This window comes from Geospiza fortis, unplaced genomic scaffold, assembly GCF_000277835.1.
Source record: "Geospiza fortis unplaced genomic scaffold, GeoFor_1.0 scaffold66, whole genome shotgun sequence".
NCBI classification, from domain to species: Eukaryota; Metazoa; Chordata; class Aves; order Passeriformes; family Thraupidae; genus Geospiza; species Geospiza fortis.
In genome coordinates this window covers 122,208-148,429 of record NW_005054312.1, presented here as the reverse complement: position 1 = coordinate 148,429, position 26,222 = coordinate 122,208, and the positions used below count along the sequence as shown (strand labels likewise).

Genomic DNA, 26,222 nt, shown 5'->3' with positions numbered 1-26,222 from the left:
TCTTTGGGGTGATTATGGAAAGGACTTTTATACTGGTCAGCCTTCCTCAAGCTGAATAAACATCTCCATGCAAAACTAAAATGTTGGGATGCTACAGTGTCTATCACAGCATGGTCCTTAGGTATTTCCACAGCAGAAAATAGCTAAACTCTGCTAAGTGGATTTCTGTGACTTAGAACTATCTTTTATTTTTAATTAACATTTACAGCTACTTGAGTCTATATTCAATATGAAGCTATACCTCATAGCATTGAGCTATTTCTTTGTGTGCAGAGCATCTTTCCAGATAGCAAGGGGATTTTATAATTAGTCACAGAATTTTATTTTTTTATTCCCGGCTAGAATTGAATTTTGAGAGGCATTAAGATTGTTGCTTCATGAATTGTTATTCTTATTTGCAAGACATTACTGTGGTGAAAATGTCGACTACATTATTCAAGCAAGGATTGAACTTTATTTCTTCCTTATTTCCACAGCTGTTTTTCAAAGAGGGAGTCTGTCTCCAAGTTATCTACCTCACCAAATATTGATCAATACTGTAAAGGTAGTACAACAGAGAGATTGTCACCAGTAGAATACCTTTACAAAAGTGGTAAAGACATTTCTGGGAGTGATGACCTTAATGATGAAAAGGGTATCTCCTTTTCAGTCCAGAGGCAGCTAACTGAAAAACAAAAAACATCATCAATTGCAAATAAAAAAGGAGGACAGAAGTACTCTAATGATTCGGCTATCATGGCTTATATCAATAAAAATTATAAAAAAATGGAAAAGTTGGATGACAGTCCAGGGCAAGCTGGATCTCAAAACCAGACCTCTAAAGGTTCCTCTCCTGATCTTTTTAAGGAGAAAGATGAACCTAAAACCTTTATTACAGGGAGAAGAATGACAAAATCAAAGGTGCTAGGAGATGTAAGTCAGCCTGCCAGCAGCAATGTAGCACAAAATAAAGCTCAGGTATCCAATAAAAAGATTAGAATGGATATCAATGGAAAAGGCCATAGGTCTTCTCCAGAAAACTTTCTTAAACAAATGAAGAAAACAGTGTATGGAAACCCACCATCAGTGCATCTAAACCAAATGCTCAAGGACTGGAGGAGAGAGGCAAATTCAGCCTTGCCAGGTCATGAGAAATCATCAGCAGAAGAGAAAGGATTTCTGATGGCAGCAACATCAGTAGGAAATCTCACTAAGATGAACTCACAGACACCACTCTCTTATCTTGAAAAAAAATGGCATAGTGCTGAGATGCTAAGTGCTGGAGTGCCCAAGACAGCCACAGATATGCTGGAGAACTGGCAAGAGGATGATGAAAATGAGATTTCTGATACTGACAGTTCCTATTCTGTAGATTCGCTCTCCTGTGCTTCTGCAAAAGCTGTCCCAGAGAAACTGAAACTGGAAGATTTTGACAGAAATAAATGTCTTGCCAACCCAGAAGATTCTGAGAGTGATGACAGTCAAATGTCACAAGACTCTCTGATAGAAAAGGAAAATAAAGCCAAAAAGCAAAACACAAGCCAATTTCACAAGTTAAAGGCCCATCATGAGCCAGCTAAGCTTTACAAAAGCAGAACCGAGAACCATATTTCATCTTTGGTGACATCATATGCATCTCGTAGGAGACTGGGAAAGGCTGAAAGAAGCTTTTCTCTGGATAGCTTAGCTGATGGAGAAGAGATGCCAGCAGAAGATCTGGTAGAAGAATCCAAATCTGACTCATCTGATGAAATGCCAGCAGAGATTTTCTGGAAGTTACAAACTCCTAAATTACCAGCTATACAGATTGAGGAAAACCATGAATCCAAGACCTGCAACAGAGATACAGAAGGGACAAATTATGATCTGAAGCTGAGCAGTTCTTTTTATTTGAACACCAAGCCAGAGACTGCTTCCAGTAATGCTTGCAAGCAGTTGCTGAAGGGAACAAAAGTCTCCTTTGTAGAGCAAGAAAGGTCTTCTGAAAGAAGATTGTATTATGCAAGTGGAAATCCTTTGCTTACTAATGATGCCTGGTCTTCCTGTGGCTCAAAGGTTGACATCAGCAGCCCCAGAATAACAGCATCTTCTTCAGATGAAAACTTGGAATTTCAAGATGCTCTTCTGTGCTCTTCGAGCAAACCAGAATTTTGGTTAAAAAAAGATGATCTAAAGCAGTCAGCTGCTGAGGTTTCTTTTGTTTCTGGCTCTAAGCAGATTCACAGCATTTCTCACAGTCCACATCATGTAATCCAAATAAATTCAGTTTTCTCCTCTGACACATTGGAAGTACCTTTACCTGAAACAACAACTGCAAGCAGGACTTCTGAGAGTGGATCATTAAATAAGATTTTAAAGGGATGGACAAACTGTAATGAAAATTCTTCCTTGGAATCTGCAGATGTAAAGTCCTCGTTTGCTAGGTCAGTAGGACCAAGTTCCTCTTTTGTTCCTACTTCAGCAGAGCATGATTATTATGAACATTCAAGGTCACACCATCCTGAACAAGAGCAACTGCGTGAATTGTCTACTTGCAGGTCTGCTACCGAATGTGAACAAACATTCAGCTGTTTGGAAAGCACCGCCACTGCAGACTGCTTGTCACTGGTATCTAAGAAAGAGGAGAATTCTGTCACCGTGTTGCCTGTGCAAATTGTGGAGCAGAGGAATGGCTGTGTAGATACAGGTTTACAAGATGGCATATTCCAAACTTTTTCAAAAGATGAGCTTGACAATGACTACAATAACTTGATGACAGAGTCAGGTGTGGCAGATTCAGGCAGTGGAAATGCATCTGTCAGTGAACCTGCTGCTGAGTGTTCTATGGGACTTGCTCATAATATGACCTCAACACAGACATCTGCAGTAAAACACATCCAGTTTGGAAACTGTGGGCATCCTTTTCCAGTACAAAAAATACCAACGTGTTGTGATGAAGGTTTCTTCCTCAGTGACTTAACAAACAAGAGCTGTTCTCTAGTGAGCAGTTACAAGCTTCAGATGCTGGCTGGACAAGGAGCAGAGTCAGCTGATACAGAGGAACCCCCCAGGTCTGGGGAGAGTAATCTGGAAACAATGCAAGAAACAGATCATGAGCAAATACCTGCAGAAGTAACAGCAGAGACAGATTTTTCCTCACAGAAGATAACATATCAATGTCACCCTTTAGTTGTTGATGCCAGTGCAAACTATGACCAGTCTGCAACACCAATAGAGATGTCTCAGAAAGGGACAATCTGTATGGAAATAAGCACAGATAGTTTGGCAGATATTGTGCCAGAGGTGCCATCGTTCAGAGATCATGACGAATATATATCAAAAGATGAAGACTTGTCTTTACTAAATCATTATGAATTCAAACATAAACCTGATTCACAGGATTATTCCCCTGAATGTGCTCTAGCAGACAGTCAGGCGAGTTGCTTATCCCAGCAAATTTCAGAAAATTCTACATTATGCACTGATAACATAAGAGAAGAAAGCGGTGAAAGCAAAGAACACACTGTATTGAATTCTCAGGCTGTAGTTCAGAAAAAAATTTCATCCAAATATGAAAACCTAGTGGTAAATGAAGGAAGTTATTTCCTACTGAATGTAAATAGGAAAAACACCAAGTCCTTTCCTGCTGCTATTTGTGAGAATACAAATTATTTTCTCCCAGAATCTAATTCAAGCCTATTTTACAAAGTTTCAACAAAAGCTAATCTTTTTCAAAGTGCATGTGAGACCAAAAATTATGATAAACTATTGGAGCATGTCACAATAGTGAAAGGAGATTGTGATGCTACATCTAATCTTACTATGGAAGTCAGTGTCACAAAAAGCTGTTGTGATGTACATTATGGCTGCCTCTGCCCAACATGCTCTTCAAAGTCAACAGGTCAGAAAAACACTACACACAAGACAACGGACATTTGTGCAGAATTTGATACCTCTGTTCTCTTGGAAACAGAAACACAGAACAAATCTTTACCTGAATCTAGAGGAGAGGAAGAAGCATTTTTTGAAAGTGATTGTCCAGTGGACTTTCACGCTGAATACAATGCAAATTCAGAGTTGGGAAGGGTATTTGAATGCCACACAAATGCATCAGCTGCTATTTCTCAAGAGGAGAGTTCCTGTAGAAATAAAGAATCCAAATTTTTCAGAGACATGGAAACAGAAGATACAGAAGAAGCCATGGCTCCTTATCAGAATACAGAGACAGCCACGGATGAGAAAATAACAAAATCAATCAATAATGCAAGCAACTTAGAAAAAAGTGCATTGGAATTTAAATCCAGACACACTGAGAGTTTACCTGACAGACCAGCAACCAAAGTCCAAAGTGTAACTGAAGACAGTAAAAAGGATTTTAAAAACATTGGTCTAACTCAGAACCCAAAGAAATCTACTGATATCGCAGCTTGTGAAGTTCACTGTGAATTTAATGCAAATCTGTGCCTGACACATGAAGAGGTGCACAACGATGAACTGCAGGAAGCTGGCACAGGGGCAGAACATACTCAGGAATCAAAAGCACTTGTGCATTCTGGCAGCCAACCTGAAACAAGCAGCTTTTGCCAAAAAGAAATAAATGAGAAAACAGAAATAGGTATTTATTCAACAGAGCTTTCTGTTGCTCCCAAAACCACTCCTTCATCTGTGTATTCCCACACAACAGATGTTATTCAGAATACTTCGGGATTCCTTGATACTTGCAAAGGGCTTTTGCAGATGAATGGAACAACAGACAATGTAGCTGAAACAGTACTAATCCCAAGGAGGCAAGGAAATATTTCAGCAAAACTTGAAAATGAAGGACAAATAAATTTTAACAATATAACTGAGCATTGTGTACCAAACTGTTTGTCCCAGGAAGACAAGGTTAATGAATGTGAAGTGACTGGGACTGAAGAACAAATTACCATGACAAACACTGAGCAGCAGCTGGTTATTATGGGGCAAAAAGAGTTATGCACAGATGAAAATGTTTACTTTAATGATCAGTCTCCAGCTCTGTGTCAAGCGTATTGTGACAGAGGTGACAAAGAAATTTTAGATCAATTTAAGATCCCTGAAATGTACCTGATGGCTTCTGAAGTAGAATCAAATATACTGTTAGGGAATGATTCAAGATACCAAGACCCTACTGAAATGAGTGAGGATGGTGATTCAGTGGACTCTGCCACAGAGACAGGAAATGTAGTTGGTGCATGTGAATATTCAGTTGAAGATAGTGCTGATATTGACCAATACAGAACTGAACAAAAATTTACAAGTCTCGACAGACATACGTGTATGAGTTTCTCTGTGGGATCTCCTGACCAGAGCACTTCAGAAAACTTGAATGAAGATATTGTTAGAAAAAGTTTTGACATTTGTGAATTGGATCAAGTAGGCTCCAGAGCTGAGGAAGAGACAGTGCAATTGATGAAGCTAGTAGAAAAGGCCAAAGCAGACAGAAAAAAGCAGATATATGTAGCAAACACAGAGGAGGTAGAACTGATCTTTTTACAAAACCTGGATGAACTCTTCCCTGAAAACAAAGGCAGTTACCAAATGACACATGATGACAGCAGATTAAATGAAATATTAAGAGAAAGACAGTGGGTGTCTACCAGCTTTTCTGGAAATAATGAAGTCATTAGCAAGCAACAAAATCCACCAGCATCACAGAAGTGTACAGAAAAAAACCAAGAGCTTCAAGACTCCCCATGCCAGTCTGTAAATCAGCCTTTGTATCTTGGAGGAAGTGATGATTCCCATCTTGTTCAAGATGTTCCCACTGCACTAAGAGGATGTACAAAATCATCTAACAGCAGTCTTGGAACTGGAGCTGTTCTGCCTTACTATGAAACATTAAAGGAGAGTGAGATCAGTGCTGGTACATCTGTTGCAGCCAACAAAATGGGAGAAGACAAACATCTTCCAGCTAAAACACCAAGTAAGAGTGTAGCTATTCTGCAAACCAGGACCATGCAGCAGAGGCAGGAGGAAGAATCGTTTGTATTTAAAAATGGACCTGACTATGCCCTATCTGCACAACCTGTCAATGAGAACAGCTCTTTCACTCCCTACAGCTCAGGTGGCCTTGAGTCTGGAGCTGTTGTACTTCAGCAAAGGGCCAAAGGAAGCTCATTTTTCTTGGAAAAATTAGATTCTTCTGGAGATATCATACAGGAGATTAATAATGCTTGTGAAGAACACAGTATGGATTTAATGGTTAATGAATTATTAAAAGATTGTCTTAATTCCATAGAAGATACAGCTCAAGAGGTAAAGGATACCATTGTGCCTGATTCACTAATGTTGGATACTTCAAATCTGCTGTCTTCCTCAGAGAAAGAAGTGATGGAAGATGTAGGGATGGGAAAAATCCACTCTTTACTAGAAAGCTCCACCCAAAAAATATTTCAGAATATTAATACAACTCAGAAAGTACCTCACTTGTGGGCTTCATCACTGCATGATGAGAAGACATTTTTAAGTGCAAGCTGTCTGACAGCAAACAGTAAATGTGAAAATGCCAAGTTTCCTGGGGTAGCTGGATATCAGCATGAGCCCACAGAAAACCAGGAACATGAAGCTTCTGAAGAGTGCTGTGTAGACCAATCAGGCAATGCTGTTTCTAAGAAATCTTCAGCCCTTTCAGAAGGCATGAACAAGTCTCCAAAGGAACATCCACATTATAGTAAAGACTTTCTAAATTATAATATGAACTTGGACACTTCTGAATGTTCTCCTGGTCTTCTGAATTGTCCAGCATCATCTGCAGATAGTTTAATTGTCAACAGTGGAGACAAAGGTAAAAATAATACTCTTCACTCTGAAGAAACAAAGTACTTTGAAAGTGAATCAACAGATTTGAATGTATCTGTAACTTTTCCTGGTGTTTCTCAAAAAGAAGACGAAAAGGTAAATAATTCCGCAGTTGCAGAGACCACATATGCTCAGAGTAATAAACTCCCTGAAAAAGTTGTGGAAACAGAGCAAAAGGAGGAAATTGTTGAAGGTTATTTCCAGAACTGTGGTGACATAAAAGATAAAATTCATGAGTTCTCAGAACACTGCAGTAACACTAATAGAGTGACTGTACCAGAATCGGGTCTGCTCACTTTCCAGAGCCAAGGACAGACTGGCTGTAATGAATCAAAGTCTCTGCCATCACACTCTGCAGTAGAAACTCCCCCTGAGACACCATTTCAAAGCTCCAAGAACTTCAGTGCTTTTGCCACATCTTCTTTACTTGGGGACTCAACATCTCTAGTATTTAATCAGCTTGAGAACTCATTTCAGGACAGCTGTTTGACTGAGAAAGTGTCCTGCAATTCTGCAGATGTGTGCTCTGTAAAAGGAGATTTTCCCCTATCATTAGCAAGAGTCAATTACCCAGCCTTAACAGCATTTTCAGAACTTCCTTCAACTGCAGATATAGGTCACGGTGAAACTAGCACCTATGATACTTCACATTCAAATATATTGAAACAGTCTCCATTTGGTGTTTTGCAAATACAAGACACACAGTCCGATAACGCTGTGGTATTTGATGAGCCAATATGTGCTTCAGGAAGTATTTTACTTTCTCTTGCAAAAGAAAACAGGCATTTTCCAGTCTCAGATGTAGACTGTACTTCATATGAACATTCTGCTGTAGATGGGGAACCTGCATACAGAAGTAATAATAAAAAACCTGACAGTGATACAGAAATTGATCAGCATCATTGGGATAAAGTTCCACCACAAGAAGCTTGCAACAAACACACAGAGCAAATACCAAGTGATAATTCTCTTTTACTACCATCATTACCTTTTTGGGATACTAGCAGGGCAATTCTTATTAAAGAGGGACAAATGAGAAATACACTTAACAGAAGTAACGAAGAACTGCATTCAACTATTGAGGCTGAACATTTTGCAGTAAAGACAGAGCAGAGAAAAACGTTAAGTAGAGAACCTGCTGAAAAGCAAACTAGTGTATCCTCAAATTCTCCAAATGAATTACCAGACTCAGAAGTTACAGTGTTGGAAAATCTGTATCCAAGAGATGTTCAAGTGGATCCTGAATACACCTGCAATTCATTTAGTCAAGCATATCCCACATACAGAAGCCCTGATCCCAGGCAACCATATCACACTGTCTTGGGTTTTGAAAGAAGCCCTGCAGATCGGCAAGATAACTGTCAGTATGTGCCTGCAGGTGAACAGATAGAACAGGTGCCAGATAGAACAAATGCAGATGGTAGAAAAGAGATTTTACTTTGCAAAAATAATACATGTTCAAGCATTGATAGTGCTGATGCTGATGCTGAGGCAAACACTTGTTCAACAATGGGAGACACTACAATGAGGAATAATACCCTGAAATTAGAAAGACTCAGTTTTTCTGTAAAAAATAATGAAACAACCTCCATAAAGTTTTTGCCAGAAAACCATGATTTAACTCTTCAAGAATCTAAACTGGTGCAATTCAGGAGCAAAAGATCATATTCTACCACACAGAGTACAAAGGGCTGTAAACAAAGTGAACTGAGACCTTATTTACAAAGTCACAGAGTATCAGCTCCAGCTATTGCTGTTTTCTCTGACACAGAATGTACTTTGGAAGCTTCATCTAAAGCAGATCCTTTGTTGTATTCTGCATCTAAATCACTGCAAGATTTGAACATGAGTGTAGAGCCTCCGTCACCAACTGAAGATGATCTTTATGGAATTGAAAGATTTTCAAAGCAGAAATTGAAGAACTTATTGGAAGTTAAATCTAAACCAAGATTTCAGCCAAAAATGGTGCAAATGAAAAAGCTTGCAAACTGTGATTCCAAAAACTTACAAAATTTAGCAGCAAGAAACCAAAGTAGCCATTCTTTGAAAGATTGTACTAGTCAATCTCCATCATCCTTACTGCCCACAGCTCGCAGTTCTGTGCATGCAGAAGCAAATGTCCATTCAAAGAGCAATTCTGTAGCTCAGTGTAGTGAAGGGGAAGGAGAAGAAGCTGGATATCAGCCAGAAAATTATTTATTTTTGCAAGATAATAAAGATGCAATGCATTTCAGATCAAGTGATATCAACCCATACATTCACCCATGGCAACAAGATGGAGCCTGCAAGATTGGCTGGAAACAGCATGCTTTTGGAAGTGCAAGTGATGTCTCTTGCAATCAGATTCCTTTGACTATGGAAAATCGTAAAGTGATGAGATGTTCCAGTGTAGACAATGGATTGAACTCTCAAAATTCTCCTTTTCGTTCTCATCTAAGTTCGTATGCTACAGCAAAAGTTTTGTCAAGCACTTTGAGTAGCATTGAAGGTCTTCAAGAATGGGACAGTGTCAGACAAGACTTTCAATCAACATACTCGAGTGACAGTACCAAACAGTACAGCAACATATCCAGTGAAACATTGGAGATTAACTCAAAAAACAACACTGCTGAACTTGAGAACCCTTCCACACAACCTGGTAACTCTTCAATGCAGGTTGATGAAATTGTACTATTGTATCCTTTGGAGTCTGAAAAACCTTCCAATAAACCTCCAGGGATTACATGTGAGCAAGGTACACAAACTGCAACTACAGGGAGGTATAAAAGGCAGAGAAGACATCAGAGAAGCTATACAGATGTTTCTGCAAAAAAGGAGGAAACAAACAGAGCTTTATTTCATCAACCTTCTTCTTGGACAAGCATGCAAAACCTGTCCATGCATCTGTCACAGCTACTTCAGAACACTTCTGAGCTGTTGGGAAACCTTTCCCAACAGAGTATTATAGACAGTGAGCAGAATGCCAAAATCAACCAAAAAAGAACTGAAGGTGCTGTTAGGTCAGATAGCTGTACTCAGACTACAGCAGATGTAGGCACTCAGACTGAGATTTTGGAAAAACCTCAAAGCAAACATGAAGAAAAACAAGTGGAGGCAAAAATGGGAAAGGAATTGAGGGCAGCTCAGGCAGTAAATGTTGATTGGAAAGAAATTGGTGCAGATACAGTAGAAGAGATTCCCAAAAGGAAAGAGGAAACACGCACTCTTGAAGAAAGAACACAAGAACAAACACGGATGAAAAGCCTGGGCAATTCTGACTTCCATGACAGTCTTGACAGCATTTTGGAAGACTCCTTTATGCATCTGCCTTCTTTACCCAAAACTTCCACCCCTATCTTACATTTTCAAAAAACATCACTAAATGCACAGCAGAATGTTGCCTTTGCTAGCACCAGAGTTTCACCTCTCACGCCATCTTTGCCAAGTTCAGGGCAGGATGGTTCTTCATGCACTGTAGTTAGCAGCCCTACTAATAGCACCTCTCAATCTCCAACGTCTTACACTCAGGATAAAAGAAGTGTCAATGAAACAGAGACTCCAGCTGAAAGAAAATTTTGGTACAAAAATACCCTGCTAGTCGACAGGGCCTCTTCCCCTATTCTTACTCTTAGTGCTAGTCCCAGCAGCCAGACTGCCTTTAACAAGTCTGTCTGCCCTACTAAGGAACCTCTTGGATATTCCAGTGTTGCTTCAAGTCCCCTTCACACCAAGAGAAAGCTGAGGGCAGGTCCACAGTTCAGCATGCAACAGCACGTGGACAATTTTTCACAGACAGAAACAGACAGTGAATCAAGCATCTCTAGAGAACACAAGAGCATAAGAAAGAAATTTGGAACTTTCTCAGATAAGAAAGCAGGCAAAGACCTTTTAGAGCAGGATGGTTCAAAAGACTTGGAACAGCAGCATAGACTGAAGGTTGACACCCATACTACCATTTGTGCAGAGCGGCTGCATCACTCCAGCAGTATGCTGGAGGTGTCAGGCCACAGTGAAGTTGTAACAGCTGATGTCAGAGACCAGGGCTCAGTGGCACATTCCTTTCATTGTATGTATGTTACAAGGGGTGGAAGAGCTCCTTCAGGTGGAATCGGGCACAAAAAGTACTCTGGGAATTCTGATACTGCTTTGATTCATAACTACCCTTCTCCAAATGCTGACTTACGTTTTAATCAAAAAATTAGTGCCACTTGTTCAAGTAAGACAAATGCTGGCACAGCTTCAGAGCCTCTGGTAGAAGCATCTTCTGTACAATTTCATGATTTCTTCTGGAAGAATGAGGACAGCTGCCCTCCCCCACTCTCTGATGTGAGCGACGTGCAGACGTCTTTCCGAGATGACAGTACAGATTCTGTCACTGGAAGTGAATGTGACACTGAAATCCCTCTCAGCAAGAACTCTGCTTTTGCTAAGCCCTGCAGGCCTAGGAGCTACAGCCTCCGTGACTTACCCATACACAACAAATTCAGCAACTGGTGTGGTGTAAAGAGCAGCGCTCCTCCTTTGCTCCTTGGCTTGAGTGGCAGCGTGACCGATTTAAGGGGTCAGGCAGACAAGAAGCCTGGAAGCACACAATCAACAGAAGTGGAAGGGAATTACCAGTCTTGTGACAGCAGGAGCAGAGAGATCAAGAGACTTCAGAGAGAGCGTGCCCAGATCATGTCTAGCATTCACCTGGATCTGCATCAGCATCCCCTCACAGTGGAACTGACTGAAGCAAAGCTCAATTATGGCATTGGGGAAACAGATGCCTTGCTGAGGGTCCTTCAGAGAGGGGCTGCAGATGAGCCAGGGGCAATTCCAGTGAAGCAACAACTTTATGAAAGGTAAATTACTTTATGTACTGTTGTTTAAAGGATTTTTAATACACTTCATGCAGCTTAAATAGCATTTAATAATGAGCAAATCACTTAGTCACACTGAATGTGAAGAGATACATTGTCAGGCTTATTTTAAAAACTGTTAAGCAATGCATTTAGGACATGTTGAGGTTTCTCCAATAACACAAGGAAAAGTGATTTGGTGTAATTCAAATCTAGTGTTACCTCACTCTTAAAATTTCTAGCAGCCACAAGAGTTATCATGAGTACCTGGTGATGTGGGAATATATTTAATTGATTTATTGCAATGTAAAAATGATTGATACATCCTATTTATGGAAATATCCCATTCATGCTTCTGTGAATAAATGCTGCTGTATGAATAAACAAAAATAATTTTAACCCCCCATAAATATATAAAATAATTTTAAAAAAACCAAAATACTTGATTCTTGTGATTGTAGAACTGAGTTTGGGAAAATGTTGCAACAAAAATTTTGAAGCAACTACATCAGTCTTCATTCACAATTTTCCTCTCAGTTGTTACCAGCAGTAATCACAACCCTCTCTTACATTTCCTGCTGTCAGAAAAGCAGTGGCATTTTAGAATTTCTACATAATCTCTCAGCATGTAGACATAGAGGTATTAGATGGTATTAGATTCCTATAAAAAATTTACATTAAAAATCTACCTAATATTTAAGTGCTTAAAAAAATCAGAAAATGTAACTTTGCAGGGTGATTTGTCACTCTAATCACGTTCTCCTAACAGACACATGAGGACTATTGAAACTCTGAGGAAAGAAAGGGTACAAAGGCTCCAAAGATACCAAAGAAGCCGAAGCCTGAGTCCCCAGAAGCATTTGAGTCTGTCCCAGGCTCTGGATGTAAGTCAGAGGGATCCAGATCTCCCCAGCAGACGCCGAGAATATCTGCAACAGCTGAGAAGAGATGTGGTGGAAAACACCAGGTGGGGCATTGGAAACTTCACTTTAGTCTTGCTGCTCATGAGCAGTGTTCTCAATGGGTGCACATTAATGGTTCTGGCTGACATCCGAGACTACAGGGGCAGAATTCTTCTCATGTGGGTGCATTCACCTTTGGGCTAGAAAATGCTTTCGGGAAAAACACATGCCTGATTTTAGAAAACATTCATTAAAATCTTGGGTCTAGTTTTATTTCAGTTCGTAACAAGTGTCTAATTTATTATATGTGTATGATGGATGGGGACAGCCAAGTATTCTCGTTGGACTGATTAGAGACCAATCTTGCTGTAATTTAGGAAGGGTATTCTCCAGTTTAGTACTTCTGCTAAAATCAGTGCTGCTTCCCTTTCCCCTCCAACTGGAGGTAGGAAAGGTAAAGATCATGGGTTGAGATAAGAACAATTTGCTGGAAACAGCAATGAGATAAGAAAAAGAGCAGTAACAGCAACAGCATTAATAACAAAAGATGTGAGAAAAGAAATTATTCAAACTGAAAGCCCCCTGACAATAAACAATATGGGATGGCTCCCTCTGCCACATCTCAGCTGGAAGGAACCCCTTCTGTCTAGAAGAGTGCCTTTCCTCTACCACAGCAATGTTGTGAGGTGGTACAGAATAACCTCTGTGTCCTGGCAATGCCTCCTTCCAGCAAAATTAACCCTGTCCTGGCAGGAGCCAGAATGCTCCTTCACTAACTTAAAAGCCACAGAGTTCAGTTTCATTTTAAATATCAGAAAAGCTCTGCAACACTTCACCTTTTAAAATCCAGTTTCTCCTTTCCCAAGATATTCCTTAAATGTTTTGCTTCCTTTGTGGTCAGGAGACAGTTATTTTCCCAACACAATAATCTTGTATATGATATGCCAAACCCATGACCTTTTATCATACAGAGACCTGATTAAGAAACCACTGTAGTAATTCCAGTAGTAATTGGACTTGCAATCTGAGTAATTTTCCAAGGCTTATGTCTACTTGCCTTTAGTGAGCAAAGAAAAGCTTTTTGGAGGCTGATGTGGTGAGGTTTAATTGCTTTTCTGGCAGGTTTTCCTGTTCTAAATTGAAATATTATTTTCTCATGGTATTTCAAGTAATTATGTGTTTTTCCCCTTACTTGTCCATCCTTACAGAGTTCAAGAACCAAAAAGAAGAAGCATTCAGCACCCTTCAGACATCGAACTGCTGCTCCGAGACTATCAGAGGGCACGAGAGGAAACCAAAACTGAAATTGCAAGAGCTAGGGACAAACTGAGGGAGAGAGCAGAGCAAGAAAAAAGGCGGATACGGGAACAAATATTTTCTCAGTTACAGAAGGTGAGCATCATATTGATAGTATACATAGTCTTGAAGTTCTCAGGATTTTCTTTGTATGTAATTTTTACTTGGTCTTCTAGCATTGAGTAGTTGCTTTGGTAAAGTAAAATCTTCAGTCTTTAACAACTGTATTTGACCAGAAAGTTAGGTCAGGGGCTTGAGAAGTAGACAAAGAGCAACAAATGGGACTGAAAAGATATCTTTCTATAAACCTTCTTCCTCTTAAAAGTATCCTAGCCTTAGTTTGATCATCTGAACTCTTAAATGTGAAGAAAACAGCAAAAGCTGCATTTTCCCAGACTGACAAGTTTTACAGGGTCATTCACTCTATGGTTTATATGATCCTAGGCTTTCAAACAAACCTGCTTATTTAAGCAGGTTTGTGTCAACACCTAGAAGAAACTAGATTTCTTTAGATTCCTCTTTCAACTTTCAGTTCTGGGGTGGTTTTTTTTGTTTTTGTTTTTGGGGGGTTTTTTTGTTTGTTTGTTTTGTTTGTTTTTTGTTTTTTGGGGTTTTTTTGTTTTGTTTTGGTTTGGTATTTTGGGGTTTTTTTTTGTTTGCAATACTGTGGTTCCTATTACAGGAAGAAGCAAGACTGAAGACTCTTGCCAGTACAAGCACTTTATGTACAGACTCCAGCCTCAGCCTCTCCTCTGGCCCAACATCTGGTTACAACAGCAGTAATACTGCCACATACACTGCAAGTAACTTCAGCAGCCAGGAAGGGCAGGTGAGAAACCACTGCTGGGTGAGACTGATGTCCCCTGGTGCTTCAAGCACAGAGGTATAGTGTGGGAACAGAGATGGTTTTGAGATGATTATTTGAATTCTGTCACAGCTATGAAGCAGGACAAGTTTTCATTATCAGTACATAGATGGGTGACATGGGGTGAGGGAGCACTTTGTAATGTAATTGCAAAGGACAGTGACACTTATTTTTTGGGGAGTTTTTTTGTAATTCATGGGTGAAAAATCAGACAGTTACTACTGCCTGTGTACCTGTCAGAAATCTGTCAAATGTTTTAGAAACAGCAGTCCTTTTCTTGTGATAAAGCTGATAGCATCTGATATTCTGAGTGACTCCCTCAGTGATACATGCATTGACTTGAGTGTCCATGTGTGAAAATGGACTTTCCTGAAGTCACTTCTGCATTATGCACCCATGCTAGTTCCTTACACTTGTTTTGCTAAATTTCCCAAGTTAAAGTATCATTTCATAACTAGGGGAAAGGCAAAGGGGTTACCTCATGATAAAGAGAAGCTTCCAACCTTGTAAGGCAGATTTGCTACTAATGTTCCATTGCCTATGTAACACAAATTATTTTTCCCACTTCAAACGAACGCTCCCACTTCTGCACTTTCTTAAATCAGGTTTCTTCTGGAAATTCTGTGGTTACAAGGGATACACGAGGTCGCTCAGCTGTTAGAAATAGTCAGCTTCATACATTAGAGCAATGCCATAAGGATTCAACATTTGGTAAGTAAAACATACATTTGTTTCTTTTGAGTTGTATCCCAGAGCATAATGAGATTTGTCATTTATGCAAATCAATTTGAATCTTGGTATTGCAAGGACGTCCCTACCTTTACATGACTTCAGAAAAATATCACCAACCGGTAGCCAGAGCTTGCTTAGAATTTCTTTAAATATTAAATGGTGATTTGCTTCCTCTGAAGTTGGGCTTTTGATGTGGTAACATCAAAGTACAGCTTTTTCAGATAACATAAGCATAATATTTTGAATGAAGGAAGGAAGCAAGGGGTGTGGGGCCCAAATCTGTAATGAGTATAGAATTGTAAAAGCAAATTCTTATTTTTAGCCTTAAGAGTTAAGCTGTCTATTTTTCCTTATTTTATTTTCTTACATGTGGCAATAACTGTTAAAACTTCAGTACTGAAAGACATAACTGCAGTGTAATTACCAACACACAGAATGTCTAGGCAAGGGATGTTATCACTCCTTCATTAGGATCAGATGGATTGGGGGCTCCAGTGGAGAGTTTAAGTCCCTACAATTTGAGAAAAATGATGGGGTTATATTTTAATTTTTTATCACCTCTCTGGCTTTTTTATTTCCTGCAGAAGCCAGCAGAATTCAGCCACCTCTTCCTTCAAGTGGCACCAGCTGTAGGTTCACTCATGGATTAACTATTTCTGTCAACTCCTCTTCAACAAAAGGATACCAAGATTTATCCAAACATATCTTGGCTAATGCTACCACTGAGGTAAGTAAAAACAGAGTTTTCACTTATTCCTTGTGGAAGTTGTAGCAAAAATGGGTGGGACAAGTCTTGTCCTACATCACAGTTACCTATTTGTCAGGTACAGACACACACACTGAACAATTTTGAAGGATGGGTGAAAGTGAGCCAGGCTGCAGCCATGGGGTGCAGAAGAGAGTGTGGGGTGTTAGCTGGAATGTTTGAGTGAAGCTGGTGTCATTTGTCATTGTTTTCCAAGGTAATGGCAGCATGCTCTCACAACCTGAGGAACCTCTACACGTGCCAAGCAGCAGCTGGGTGGAAGTAAGTTTATGGCAGGTCTGTGTCAGGGGAGGCCTCTCTCCCTACCTGACCCTCTTGAGGGCAAATACCTTTTGTTTGCCTTTGACAGATATCAGTGTACAGAAAAGGAGGTGCAGGTGTACTACAAAGTCTTCCCTTCAGCAACAAGGCATGGATTTCTGGGAGCAGGAGTGATAGAAAGGCCTCTTCCCTTTGTGTGGGGACTGGTGAGAGATCCTGGCAAGAGGCATCTCTACGACAGCTCTATCAATAGAGCTCGAATACACAAGAAGGTAACCAGCCACATCCACCTGGGTGAGTATCCTCACACGTAGCACATGACAATCACCAGTACCACCCTGGCTGGATGTAGGCGGCCAGGAAGAAAGTTAAAGGCTTCTTGTTCCATTTCTTCAGGTGTAAATAAACAATATCATTATTTAATATGGGAGCTTCAGCTTTGCAAGACTTTTCCAAAGCTGATATTAAACCCATCTTGCTGTGAAGTGCAGCTAGAGACAGTGATTTGAAAGTAACAATAAACCGGAAAAAGCATTTTAAATATGTATTATAGCATATGGACTAGAGCTCTGCTCCCAGGTAGCAAGTCAAAATAAAAGATGTATCTCCATGAAAGGTGTGGGGAAAATTGTGACAAGTTGAAGTCATCAAAGTCTAATTCCCCTTCCTTATTTTTTTTCCCAGTATATATAGTGACTGATACCTCCCTATGTTACCTAAAGCAGCCCCGGGATTTCTGCTGCATTACTGCAGAAGCCAAAGAGGTAAAGTGAATATTCTGTCTGCAACACAGAGGAGTTGTTCTGATATCCTGGTTCAAGGAAAAAGGAGAGAAAGAAGTCAATCTTCAAATCTGCAGGAGTGTCAGTGTAGTAGAAAGGAAAGCCACACCAGTATCACACAAGTGAATTATGTGTAAAACCCTCTTGTGAATGACAATTGCCAACTGAGGCCCATCAGAGAGTAACACAGGTGTCACACAGTATATTCTGGTTGCAAACACACAGGATTTTGACAAAACATTTAATAGATAAGAGAGTAGTAATTTTTCATGTTAAGTAAGCAATGTGAGAAATATGCCTTGTGGCAAACAAAGAAAACATTGCTATATTTTTCAAATTGTCATCTTTACACTTTGTCATGTGCAGGAGAACTTGTCTGTCCTGGCTATTCAGTCTGTCTATGATGCATCCATGCCTCAGCCTTGTAAAGAAGCAGTGAGAGGGGAGATTTTGCCAAGTGCTTGGATACTGGAACCTGACATAGTGAATGGAAGAGAGATCACCAGAGTTATTTATATGGCACAAGTAAGGATTTTTCATTATGTCCAACTTTGAATGCAAAAAGCTCTTACACAGCAGGACATTTAAGATCTGGTAAGCAACAAAAAACACAATCATTATGTTATGCTCCATGAACCTTATGAAGTGACCACAAAGTCACCTCTTTCACACTTCTCAATGCAGAGACTCTTGCTAGGATTGTGTTTAAGAACACATTCCCAGGCTTTTACAGCGTTCCACACTGCTTCCTTGGATATGAAGCTCTTCTGTAAAGGTTTATTAGCAATTTTAGTATATGCTGTGCTGATGTGGAGAGCCAATATGAGGAGTCTTGTTTGCATTTTCACCTTGCTGTGGACACAGGAAGTCCACCTTGGGTTATTCTATTTTCAAAATCCCTGAAAATATTTGGTGCATTTTTCTAACCAAAGTCTTTAATTCTTCACACTTAATAGATACAAAAGAGAAGTCAAGATTAGGATTCCAGTTAAAAATAAGAAAATTATAATCTTATCATCTATTTTTTAGACTTATTTGAAAAGTAGGCTCACTTCGAGGCAGGGGTACTAAGTATTTAAAAATGTCCAGAAGAGCATGCTTTAATGTATAAAATTTATTTAAATGCTTATGTAGTGATAAATTCCATTAGTCCTTTAAACTCACCTATTTAAAACTTAAGGAACATTTTTTAAAATATCATTAATTAGCACATAGATTTTATAATGCATAGGTGAAATGTATATATGCATTTAAAATTTTATATGCATTTTATTTTGCCCTTTAGCGTATGCATATACACTTTCAGTAACACTGTGTGTCTCAAACTAGTAAACTGTAATCCAAGCTCAAACTCAGAGGCAATGCCTGGGTCATACCTGCTAGAAGCAACATCGAATAGCAAAGTTTTGAAAGTCTGTGGAGCGTTGGAAGAAAAAGATACAAACCAGACAGTAATGATGGCATTTGGCTGTTAACTACTTTTGTGCCCAACACATCCTCGTTAAATCAGAGCTGTTCCAGACTGGAGAAGTGTTCTGTCTAAAACAGGTACAGACTCCAAGCCGCAGCCTTTCCTCTAATCCCTGCAGGTGGACCTTGGTGCTCCAGCCATCCCCGCCAGGCTCCTGAGTTCCGTGGTGAAGCAGCAGCCCCTGGTGATTGCTCAGCTGGCTCACCTGCTCACTGCTTAGTGCTGCTGCACCTGCGGGCACTGAAGAGCCCCTGACAGCTCACAGGGACACACCAGTGTCAGAAAATGCCATGGAAAATGCTGCCTCCTGAGGCAGCCACCACCAAGCCTCACTTCAGGAGCCTGGCTGCTACTGCTGGACTCTATGGAAGTGCAGTTAGAGAAAAGGATCATTTGTTTTAGCCAACACCACTTACAAGAAATGCAGCAAGTTTAGTGGGGAACCTCTCCTCCTGGAAACAGCAGTGGAAAACCTCCATGGAAGAGAAGAAAGGTGTACTGCTCTATAAAGAGCAGAGGAAGAGACCTTGCTTTGCAATAGCCACAATCATACAGCATATTACTTAACTCCTGTTTCCAAGCGGCTTCAGAGATCAGCTTCTTTCTTTAAGTAAGTTTAAGCTGGAAGCAGTATCTGTATGGCTTGAGACCTTTTACAAGCTCTTAAGCAGAGCTGCAAAGCCACTTTCTACTGGTGAGATAAGTACCAAGTGCAGAATTCCTGACTGTGTAGATAAATCATTTATCTTAGGTGGCTGCCTGCTCCCTTCCCCTTGAAGAGGGAAGTCAAAGCAGCACAATATTCATTAGTCATCCTACACCCTGGTTAGATTTTTTCATTAATTTGCTGACTGCTTGCAGCCAGTGTAAGGTGTTTCAGATTGCCACTACACTATGCAGCATCAGTGGACACCACCATACCTCAGGACACAGTTTTACTGTACTGCAGAATCAGGTGCTTTGAAATAAAAGAAACCAAACCATTCTACACAGTGACACTGTCACAGATAGGTTAGTACTCAGTAATAAGCTTGTTCCTAGAATTTAAGTCCTGCAAGTAAGAGTAGCTCCAGCACTTTTCCATAATGGCTTTTCCCATCAGCCCTCTACACTTGCACCCAAATGCATTAGGATCTGAAAATATAGCCTGGTCATAGTCCTACCACATTTCTTTGTTCATAATGTGACCAGCTGTCTCACTGCAGCAAATACAGATTCTTCCCATTCAATTACCTCATGGGACTTCTGTGGCACTTAGTCCAACAATGCTGCTGTCAGGCTTTACATGTTTGTTCAACACAATCCCTAACTGGTTCACATGTTCCTAAATTTAAGCAAAACCACAACCACCTTAAATATCCAAATATCTTCATTTAATTCTTCAGCACAACAGTATAGAATCACTTTAGATATATCTAAGCAATAAAAGCTGCTGTGTTATACTTTCATTAGCTCAAAAAGCCCACATTGTTCAAGAAGCTCTTGCACTTTGAATTTTTCAAGTGAGAAATGTGTACTCAAGCATCCACCCCACTGCAGCCAGTGCCTGCTACTTTAACACAGTTCCTTTCAATACAAGGTGCGTTTTCCCAGCACATGGTGAAGTTAGCTGCACTTCCCACCTTTGAGTTCAAGAGCCAAGATCTACTTTTACTCTATTTTTGCGCAGGTGTAATTTTGGCTCTCAGCTTCTATGTTACTTCCTGTTACTAATATAGTGAGTTTTAAATGAAAAGACAATAGCTATTTTGAATTGATATTTAAAAATATAGCAGTTTTGATACATACCTGTCCAAGGCTTCCTCCTCTAACTAGATCAGGGAGGGTAACAAAACCTTTCACTTACAAATTTGCCTTGTTTCATCTTTGGCTAGTCATGGCTACAATCTTAACACCAATATATTAGTGGGGTTTTTTTTTTTGTGAGGTGCAGCCTTTTGCTAAAAGCCTGAGTCACAGCATGGTTCACTTTGAGCATCACACATCTTACACAGCCCCTCAAGGAAGAATGGGTAAGCTGTCACAGTATTCTACAACTGAGCAAAATGACAGATTTCCAGATTTGTAACGTGTCAATGTCCTCCCTTCAGTGGAAATCCAGAAGGAAGAGCAGACAAGGCAGTACAGTAAAGCCCCAGGAAAAATAAGCAGAACCAGCAGCATGGGATATTGGCTCTGTCCCCAGTGCTGCTCCTGTAGCTTTCCAGAGGAGATAGGGGCGGTCTTCATACAACCCACAACAGATTTGCGCAGTGCTTTGCTTTTTTTCCCTTTTATTTTGGACATGGCACTAGTGATAAAGCAGGTTTTGTAGGAAAAACATCTTGGGGGACTCCTGTTGATCAATGATGCCAGTGCCTATGAAGGATAGTGTCTTATTGTACAGTGCATCAGATGTTTATTTTTATATATACTTAAATTTTTTTTCTATGTTTACAAATTAAGTTATTTATATATGCTTGGTTTGAAGCGTTTTTATATGCTATCAAAGCTAAGTTTTATTTTTATCAGTATTGAATTAATGTAACATTTTTTTAATACAGTCTTCAATTGATACTAAAAAGCCTATTTATATGAATGTTTTCTTTTGCAAATACAACATTTTTTGGTACTTGCTAATGTATGGCATCAGTTTGTTTGGAAGGAAGAAACAAAGGCCCAGCAGATATCAAATTTGTTTCTCTACAACAGGCAAAAACCAACTTCCTGTAAGTTACTGCTGAGCAGCAGATGATCAAACCAATTACATTGTACCACCTAGAGTTGCATCTCTGCTCCTAAATCAAGGTTGCTATTTTCATATCCACAATAAATGGTATTTTCTACACAAGAAAATGTGCCCCACCTTATTTTGCTCCAGCTAAGATACCCATCTATGGAACTATGCTGGATAGAAAATCAACACAAAGGCAAGTTTGTGATAACAGACATAGGTCTCCTACTTACCTGCTGAGGAATGAGCTTTTGCCACAGGAATCAAGAAGCCAGTCACTGCTTAAATTGGGGTTCTGTGACAGTGCTTTCTCCAACCAAAGGGAGTTTTGTTTGGTTATTTAAAAAAAAAAAAAAAGTTGGGTGAAGCTTCTTCCCAAGTGCTGTTACACAACTCCCCAGACCAGCACATTCAGAAGGAAGTTAATATAACACCATTTTTCCTAATTCTCTTTTGAGACCTGTGAGTTTGCAATAGGAAAGACTGGCAGAAGAAAGGCCACACCCTCAGAGCTGGCTTTCAGTGAGCTCCTGCTGTCCTGCCTGAAGCACCTCTGGCACCAGCAGCAGCGCCCAGAACAGAGGGACAGTGCCCGAGGGACTTGCGCTGAGAGAAAGCCACCAGCCCAGGGGGCTGCACGGCCGTGTACTCACACATGGTCCCACAGCCAGGTGTCCACAGGCAGAAAACCTGTGCTCCACACCTGCCCCAGGCCTTGGATACAGAGTGGGGTGTCTGGTTTTACACAGCAAAGGTGCCTGGGGCTGTGGATGCCCAAGAACCAGCATCACTGCATTAAGTCACAAGAACACAGAAACAGGGGTGTTTCTTACCTGCTGGGTCCCTGAAGAAGTGTCTCCAGCCCCATAGGGCACAACTGTGTTCTCTAGTTGCTGGAAAGTGCTCCTGGGGCTTGATCATCTTTTAACAAACATGTTGTATTGGAGAAAGATAATTCCAGTATGCTGAGTTCATGAAGATGGCTGTGGCCATAGTAGCTATGCAAACAGTTTTATAACACCCAAATAAAATCCATGCCAGAACCAAGAGCACCTTTTTTTTTAACTCTTATGGATTCCAACTTCTCCCCCTTTCACCACTCTGCCCTCCCTTACATAGCAAAGTAGATTTCTGCTTCAGCAGAAGCTCAACAGGCCAGACAGGAGGTCTGTGCTGCACTTTGTCTGCCCCATGCTTTGTGGCAAGGTTCCCATTTTGTTCTTCAGCCTAATACCAAGAGGTTCTATACTGACACCTTGAACACAAGACGAGACATTTAATAATGTTTATTATGACAACAATTTCAAATTAAATCTGCAGCAAAACATCACATAATACTCAGCCTCAGGGAGCAGGTATGGCATGATATGGTGTACTTGCTCTTCAATTTGTATTGAATTGTTCCATTTGTATTTGTATTGCAGCATGCCTACTTTTGGGGACTCTCCTTCACATCAGAAAGCCCCTAAAAAGTGGAATTCAGGCGGAACCTGCCAAATCTTTCAATACAGTGCTTAGTGAACAAGACAAGAAAAATTACAATATAGGTCAGACACTAACGTGCCTCTTTCTGTATCACATATTTTAACAGAAGCCACAGTTCTACCTAATCAGTCCTGTCTGTAGTTTTGCTTCAATCACTAACCCCAAGATGTTACCTTTTCTCACCTTGTACAGGGAAGAGGTTAGTTAATTAGCAAGCTTAACAGCCTTGGGCTTCACCTTGTCCAGAGGCTGTTCTTAAGTAACACAGAACTTGCCTTCTGGAAAAACCTACAGAAATAGGACACTCCTAGACAAATAATGTCCTCACTGCTTTGGGGCAGGGGGAGGCATGAGACGGCTTATGAGCACCTAAACATATTCTGCTACTCACCAGCAGTCCCTGCCCCAAACCTCAGTTCAAGGAAATACTTGGGAAGAGGGAAATGAACAGGAGGTCACACTCTTGGTGTGACCATCTGTCTGTAAGGGCAGAAAATGCCCACTGTCCTCCAAGAAATGGGCCCCTTTCAAAACCCACTCTCCAGAGAACATCACAGTGCTTCTTCACTTTGTCTGCTCTTCCAGGCTGTTGCTCTCTTGCTGCAGCACTTCCTGACTGATCAAACTCAAACTCAAGGCAAGAAAAATTATAAAAAAACAGTGAATAGCAGCCAGATTTTATGTTCACAACTATAAAAGTGTCTTAAAAATACTGTCTTCAGTAAAAAATATAAACAGATATTTTATTCCTTATTTCTATGAAAAACCCTGGGAATTGCAAGTTCTGTTTCCAACAAGAGATGGAAAAACACTTAAGCATCCTTTAGGAATAATGCCATCAATGGTCTAGTGGGTTTTTTTAATAGGGTTTAACTTTTAAAATCAGTCTTAAAAAATTAAAATCAAACCTTCCACACTGAGCTTACAATGAAAAATAAATATAGGCACATCTCTGTGTCATATAGGTTCACCTCTTCCTTCCCCTGACTGTAGAGGCTTTGTTAAAAGACAATATGAGAAGTCACACTGAGTTAAGAGACAGCCACCAAGAAACCATCTCTCTGATCACAAAGTGACTTGAGTTGATTCCTGGGTTTGCTCACAGCTGTTGCTGCACAAATACAAAAAGTGTCTCTGAGTCCAATGACCAGCTGCTCTGAGATACAATCAAGGTGCTTAAAATACTTTTGACTTGGAGATCCATTGGCTGATGTAAATCCTTCAGCAGAGTCACCACAGCAAAATGTCCATGACAGAAAGCCCACTTTGCACAAAGTGGCCTCTTAGCTTCAGTATGCTCCCAGCAAAGAGTTTCCAATTGTTTCAGAAACACTGAAAATTCCATTTGCATCTTCACTAGTAATTTTTGTCCACAGACTCCACCTCTGCTAACTTTGTGTGGTCACAGTAGCTAAAGATTGTCTGGTCAGCTCACAAGGGTTAGTCCTGTGTTCCTCCATCTGATGTTCTGATACAAATACTCGGCACAGCCTTTTCAGGTCTTTTACAAAATCCTACAACAAGCAGACACAAATCAGAGAACGCTTAGTAATGGAAACAAAAGAGACTGACTTAATTTTTCCATAAAGAAAAAGTTATGGTTAACAAGGTTAAGCATGTTGATAGTTTTCCAGTGCAAAAACCTAGAGGAACTACAGAACTGACTGCAATGATGAATGCCTGCAGACATTCCCAGTCTCCCCTCTGATCCCCACACCCTTCTCAGACAAGATCACTGCCACAATTTAAATGGTTAAAACTGCTCCAACCTGCAAGTGCTCAGCCTTGGAATATGGTCCATTTTTAGTAAGGCATTTGGGTGGATTTCAACATTTTGTGGCCACAATAGTGAGACTCCTCTAGAACATTCCAACTCACACTCTGGTGGTAGGAGGCAGAGGGATATAAGTGCAACACTGGTCAGTTAAGACACTTCCCAACACATCATTCTCAGCTGGAAGGCAGCAAGCACACTCAGGCTAGAACTGAGAACTGGTAACTGAGCCAGCTGGTCTCCAAACTGGCTTACAATTTTCTTGGAAATGTTTCCACTGAATGGGCAATGCTGGATTCACACAAGTACAGCTTTCAGCCAAACACTAGCAACAGAAACAAGCTTGTTGCAAACCAGTCCTTCCTTTGCATTAAGCAGGAACAACAGATGGGAAGGTTATGGGCCTTAGCCTTCTATTTCTTAAATAGAAATACAAGGATTTTCTGTTTACATAGCTTTACTTTTTATTTCACTTATTGTTCGTGCATATCTAATTACTTACTGAGGGCCAAGGGAGCTCTTCAAGGATATGCAGGCAACTCTGGATTTCACTAGTTCTCATTAGTTCATGTTCTATAAGACCATGAAGCAGGAAAAGGAACAAATCCCACTGCACAAGAGAAGAAAATACCAGCAACTCAAAAAGAAATGGATTGTGTGCTTGTTTCTTTATCCATGTATAATTCACACTTTTATTTTTGCATCAGAACATGGGAAAAAGGAGCAAGCACGTTATCTATCTGCGTGTGACAATGAGGGCAAGGATAATATCCAGAATGAATGAACACAATTCCTTTAGTTCATACATTGATTTTCTTCTACCATAAAATAAGTATATGTTATTATAAATTCTCTGTCTATAAACACACCAAGAATTTAATTCCTGCCTGATAAAGAACAGGATTCCTGAAACAGGCATTGGATTCTTTGATTTTCTTTGGAAATAGGAAACAGGATTCTTTGATTCCTGAAATAAGCTGGGTTTAGCCTGCAATTAAATAGGGGTGTTTGTAACAGCAACACACATGCAGAAATGCAAGCTGATAAAAGGCACAGGGATGCAACCAAAGACAGTCATGTGTCCAGCCCTTGCAATATCCCAGGCCAAATGAGCCATTTTGCCATTGGCTCCTAACCAAAACTGTGCCTTCCTGAGAACCCCCAGGCAGGTACCAACCCCTGACAAGCTGTACACATCCCTCTCTTTCACTGCCCCATAGAAACAAGGCCAGCTTGCTGGCCAAACCCTAATGGCCTCAGTCACACGAGCCCCAGTGAGCACTGCAGGCTGGCAGAATTCGTACATGATTGCCAGCCTGCCCCACACATCAGGATGGGCTTTACCTCTCGCTGCTTGGCTTCTGCAAGATAACCCATGTTCTTCTTGCTGAAGATCAGCTGCACAGGCACAGATGTCCCAAAGTCCTCCTTCCAGATGGAGAACAGCAGCTTTAGGAGGCCATAGGTGGGATTGTTCTTTACAGGCAGTCTCTCAGGGCTCTTCTCTGGGGATTTGATTCCAAGACTCAGAGGAACATGATCTGAAACTAAGAGAAAGATGAAAAATGAACTCCT

At 40.4% G+C, this 26,222-nt stretch overlaps 2 protein-coding genes across 2 annotated transcripts in view; one reads left to right on the top strand and one right to left on the bottom strand.

The window, feature by feature from the left end:
- The window catches only part of STARD9 (StAR related lipid transfer domain containing 9), a 93,040-nt gene extending 71,535 nt beyond the window's left edge, over positions 1-21,505 (top strand). The window contains exons 24-34 of the mRNA XM_005419529.2: positions 477-11,603; positions 12,370-12,567; positions 13,711-13,894; positions 14,481-14,627; positions 15,269-15,374; positions 15,980-16,122; positions 16,358-16,422; positions 16,511-16,716; positions 17,107-17,186; positions 17,571-17,729; positions 18,794-21,505. Coding sequence (XP_005419586.1) covers positions 477-11,603; positions 12,370-12,567; positions 13,711-13,894; positions 14,481-14,627; positions 15,269-15,374; positions 15,980-16,122; positions 16,358-16,422; positions 16,511-16,716; positions 17,107-17,186; positions 17,571-17,729; positions 18,794-18,895 — 12,517 coding nt within the window. The 3' untranslated portion in view covers positions 18,896-21,505. The remainder of the gene's footprint in view (positions 1-476; positions 11,604-12,369; positions 12,568-13,710; positions 13,895-14,480; positions 14,628-15,268; positions 15,375-15,979; positions 16,123-16,357; positions 16,423-16,510; positions 16,717-17,106; positions 17,187-17,570; positions 17,730-18,793) is intronic.
- A 1,153-nt stretch (positions 21,506-22,658) lies between these two features.
- CDAN1 (codanin 1) overlaps positions 22,659-26,222 on the bottom strand; it is a 29,682-nt gene continuing 26,118 nt past the window's right edge. The window contains exons 26-28 of the mRNA XM_031055799.1: positions 25,992-26,194; positions 25,150-25,257; positions 22,659-24,387 (exon numbers count right to left, since the gene is read on the bottom strand). Coding sequence (XP_030911659.1) covers positions 24,262-24,387; positions 25,150-25,257; positions 25,992-26,194 — 437 coding nt within the window. The 3' untranslated portion in view covers positions 22,659-24,261. The remainder of the gene's footprint in view (positions 24,388-25,149; positions 25,258-25,991; positions 26,195-26,222) is intronic.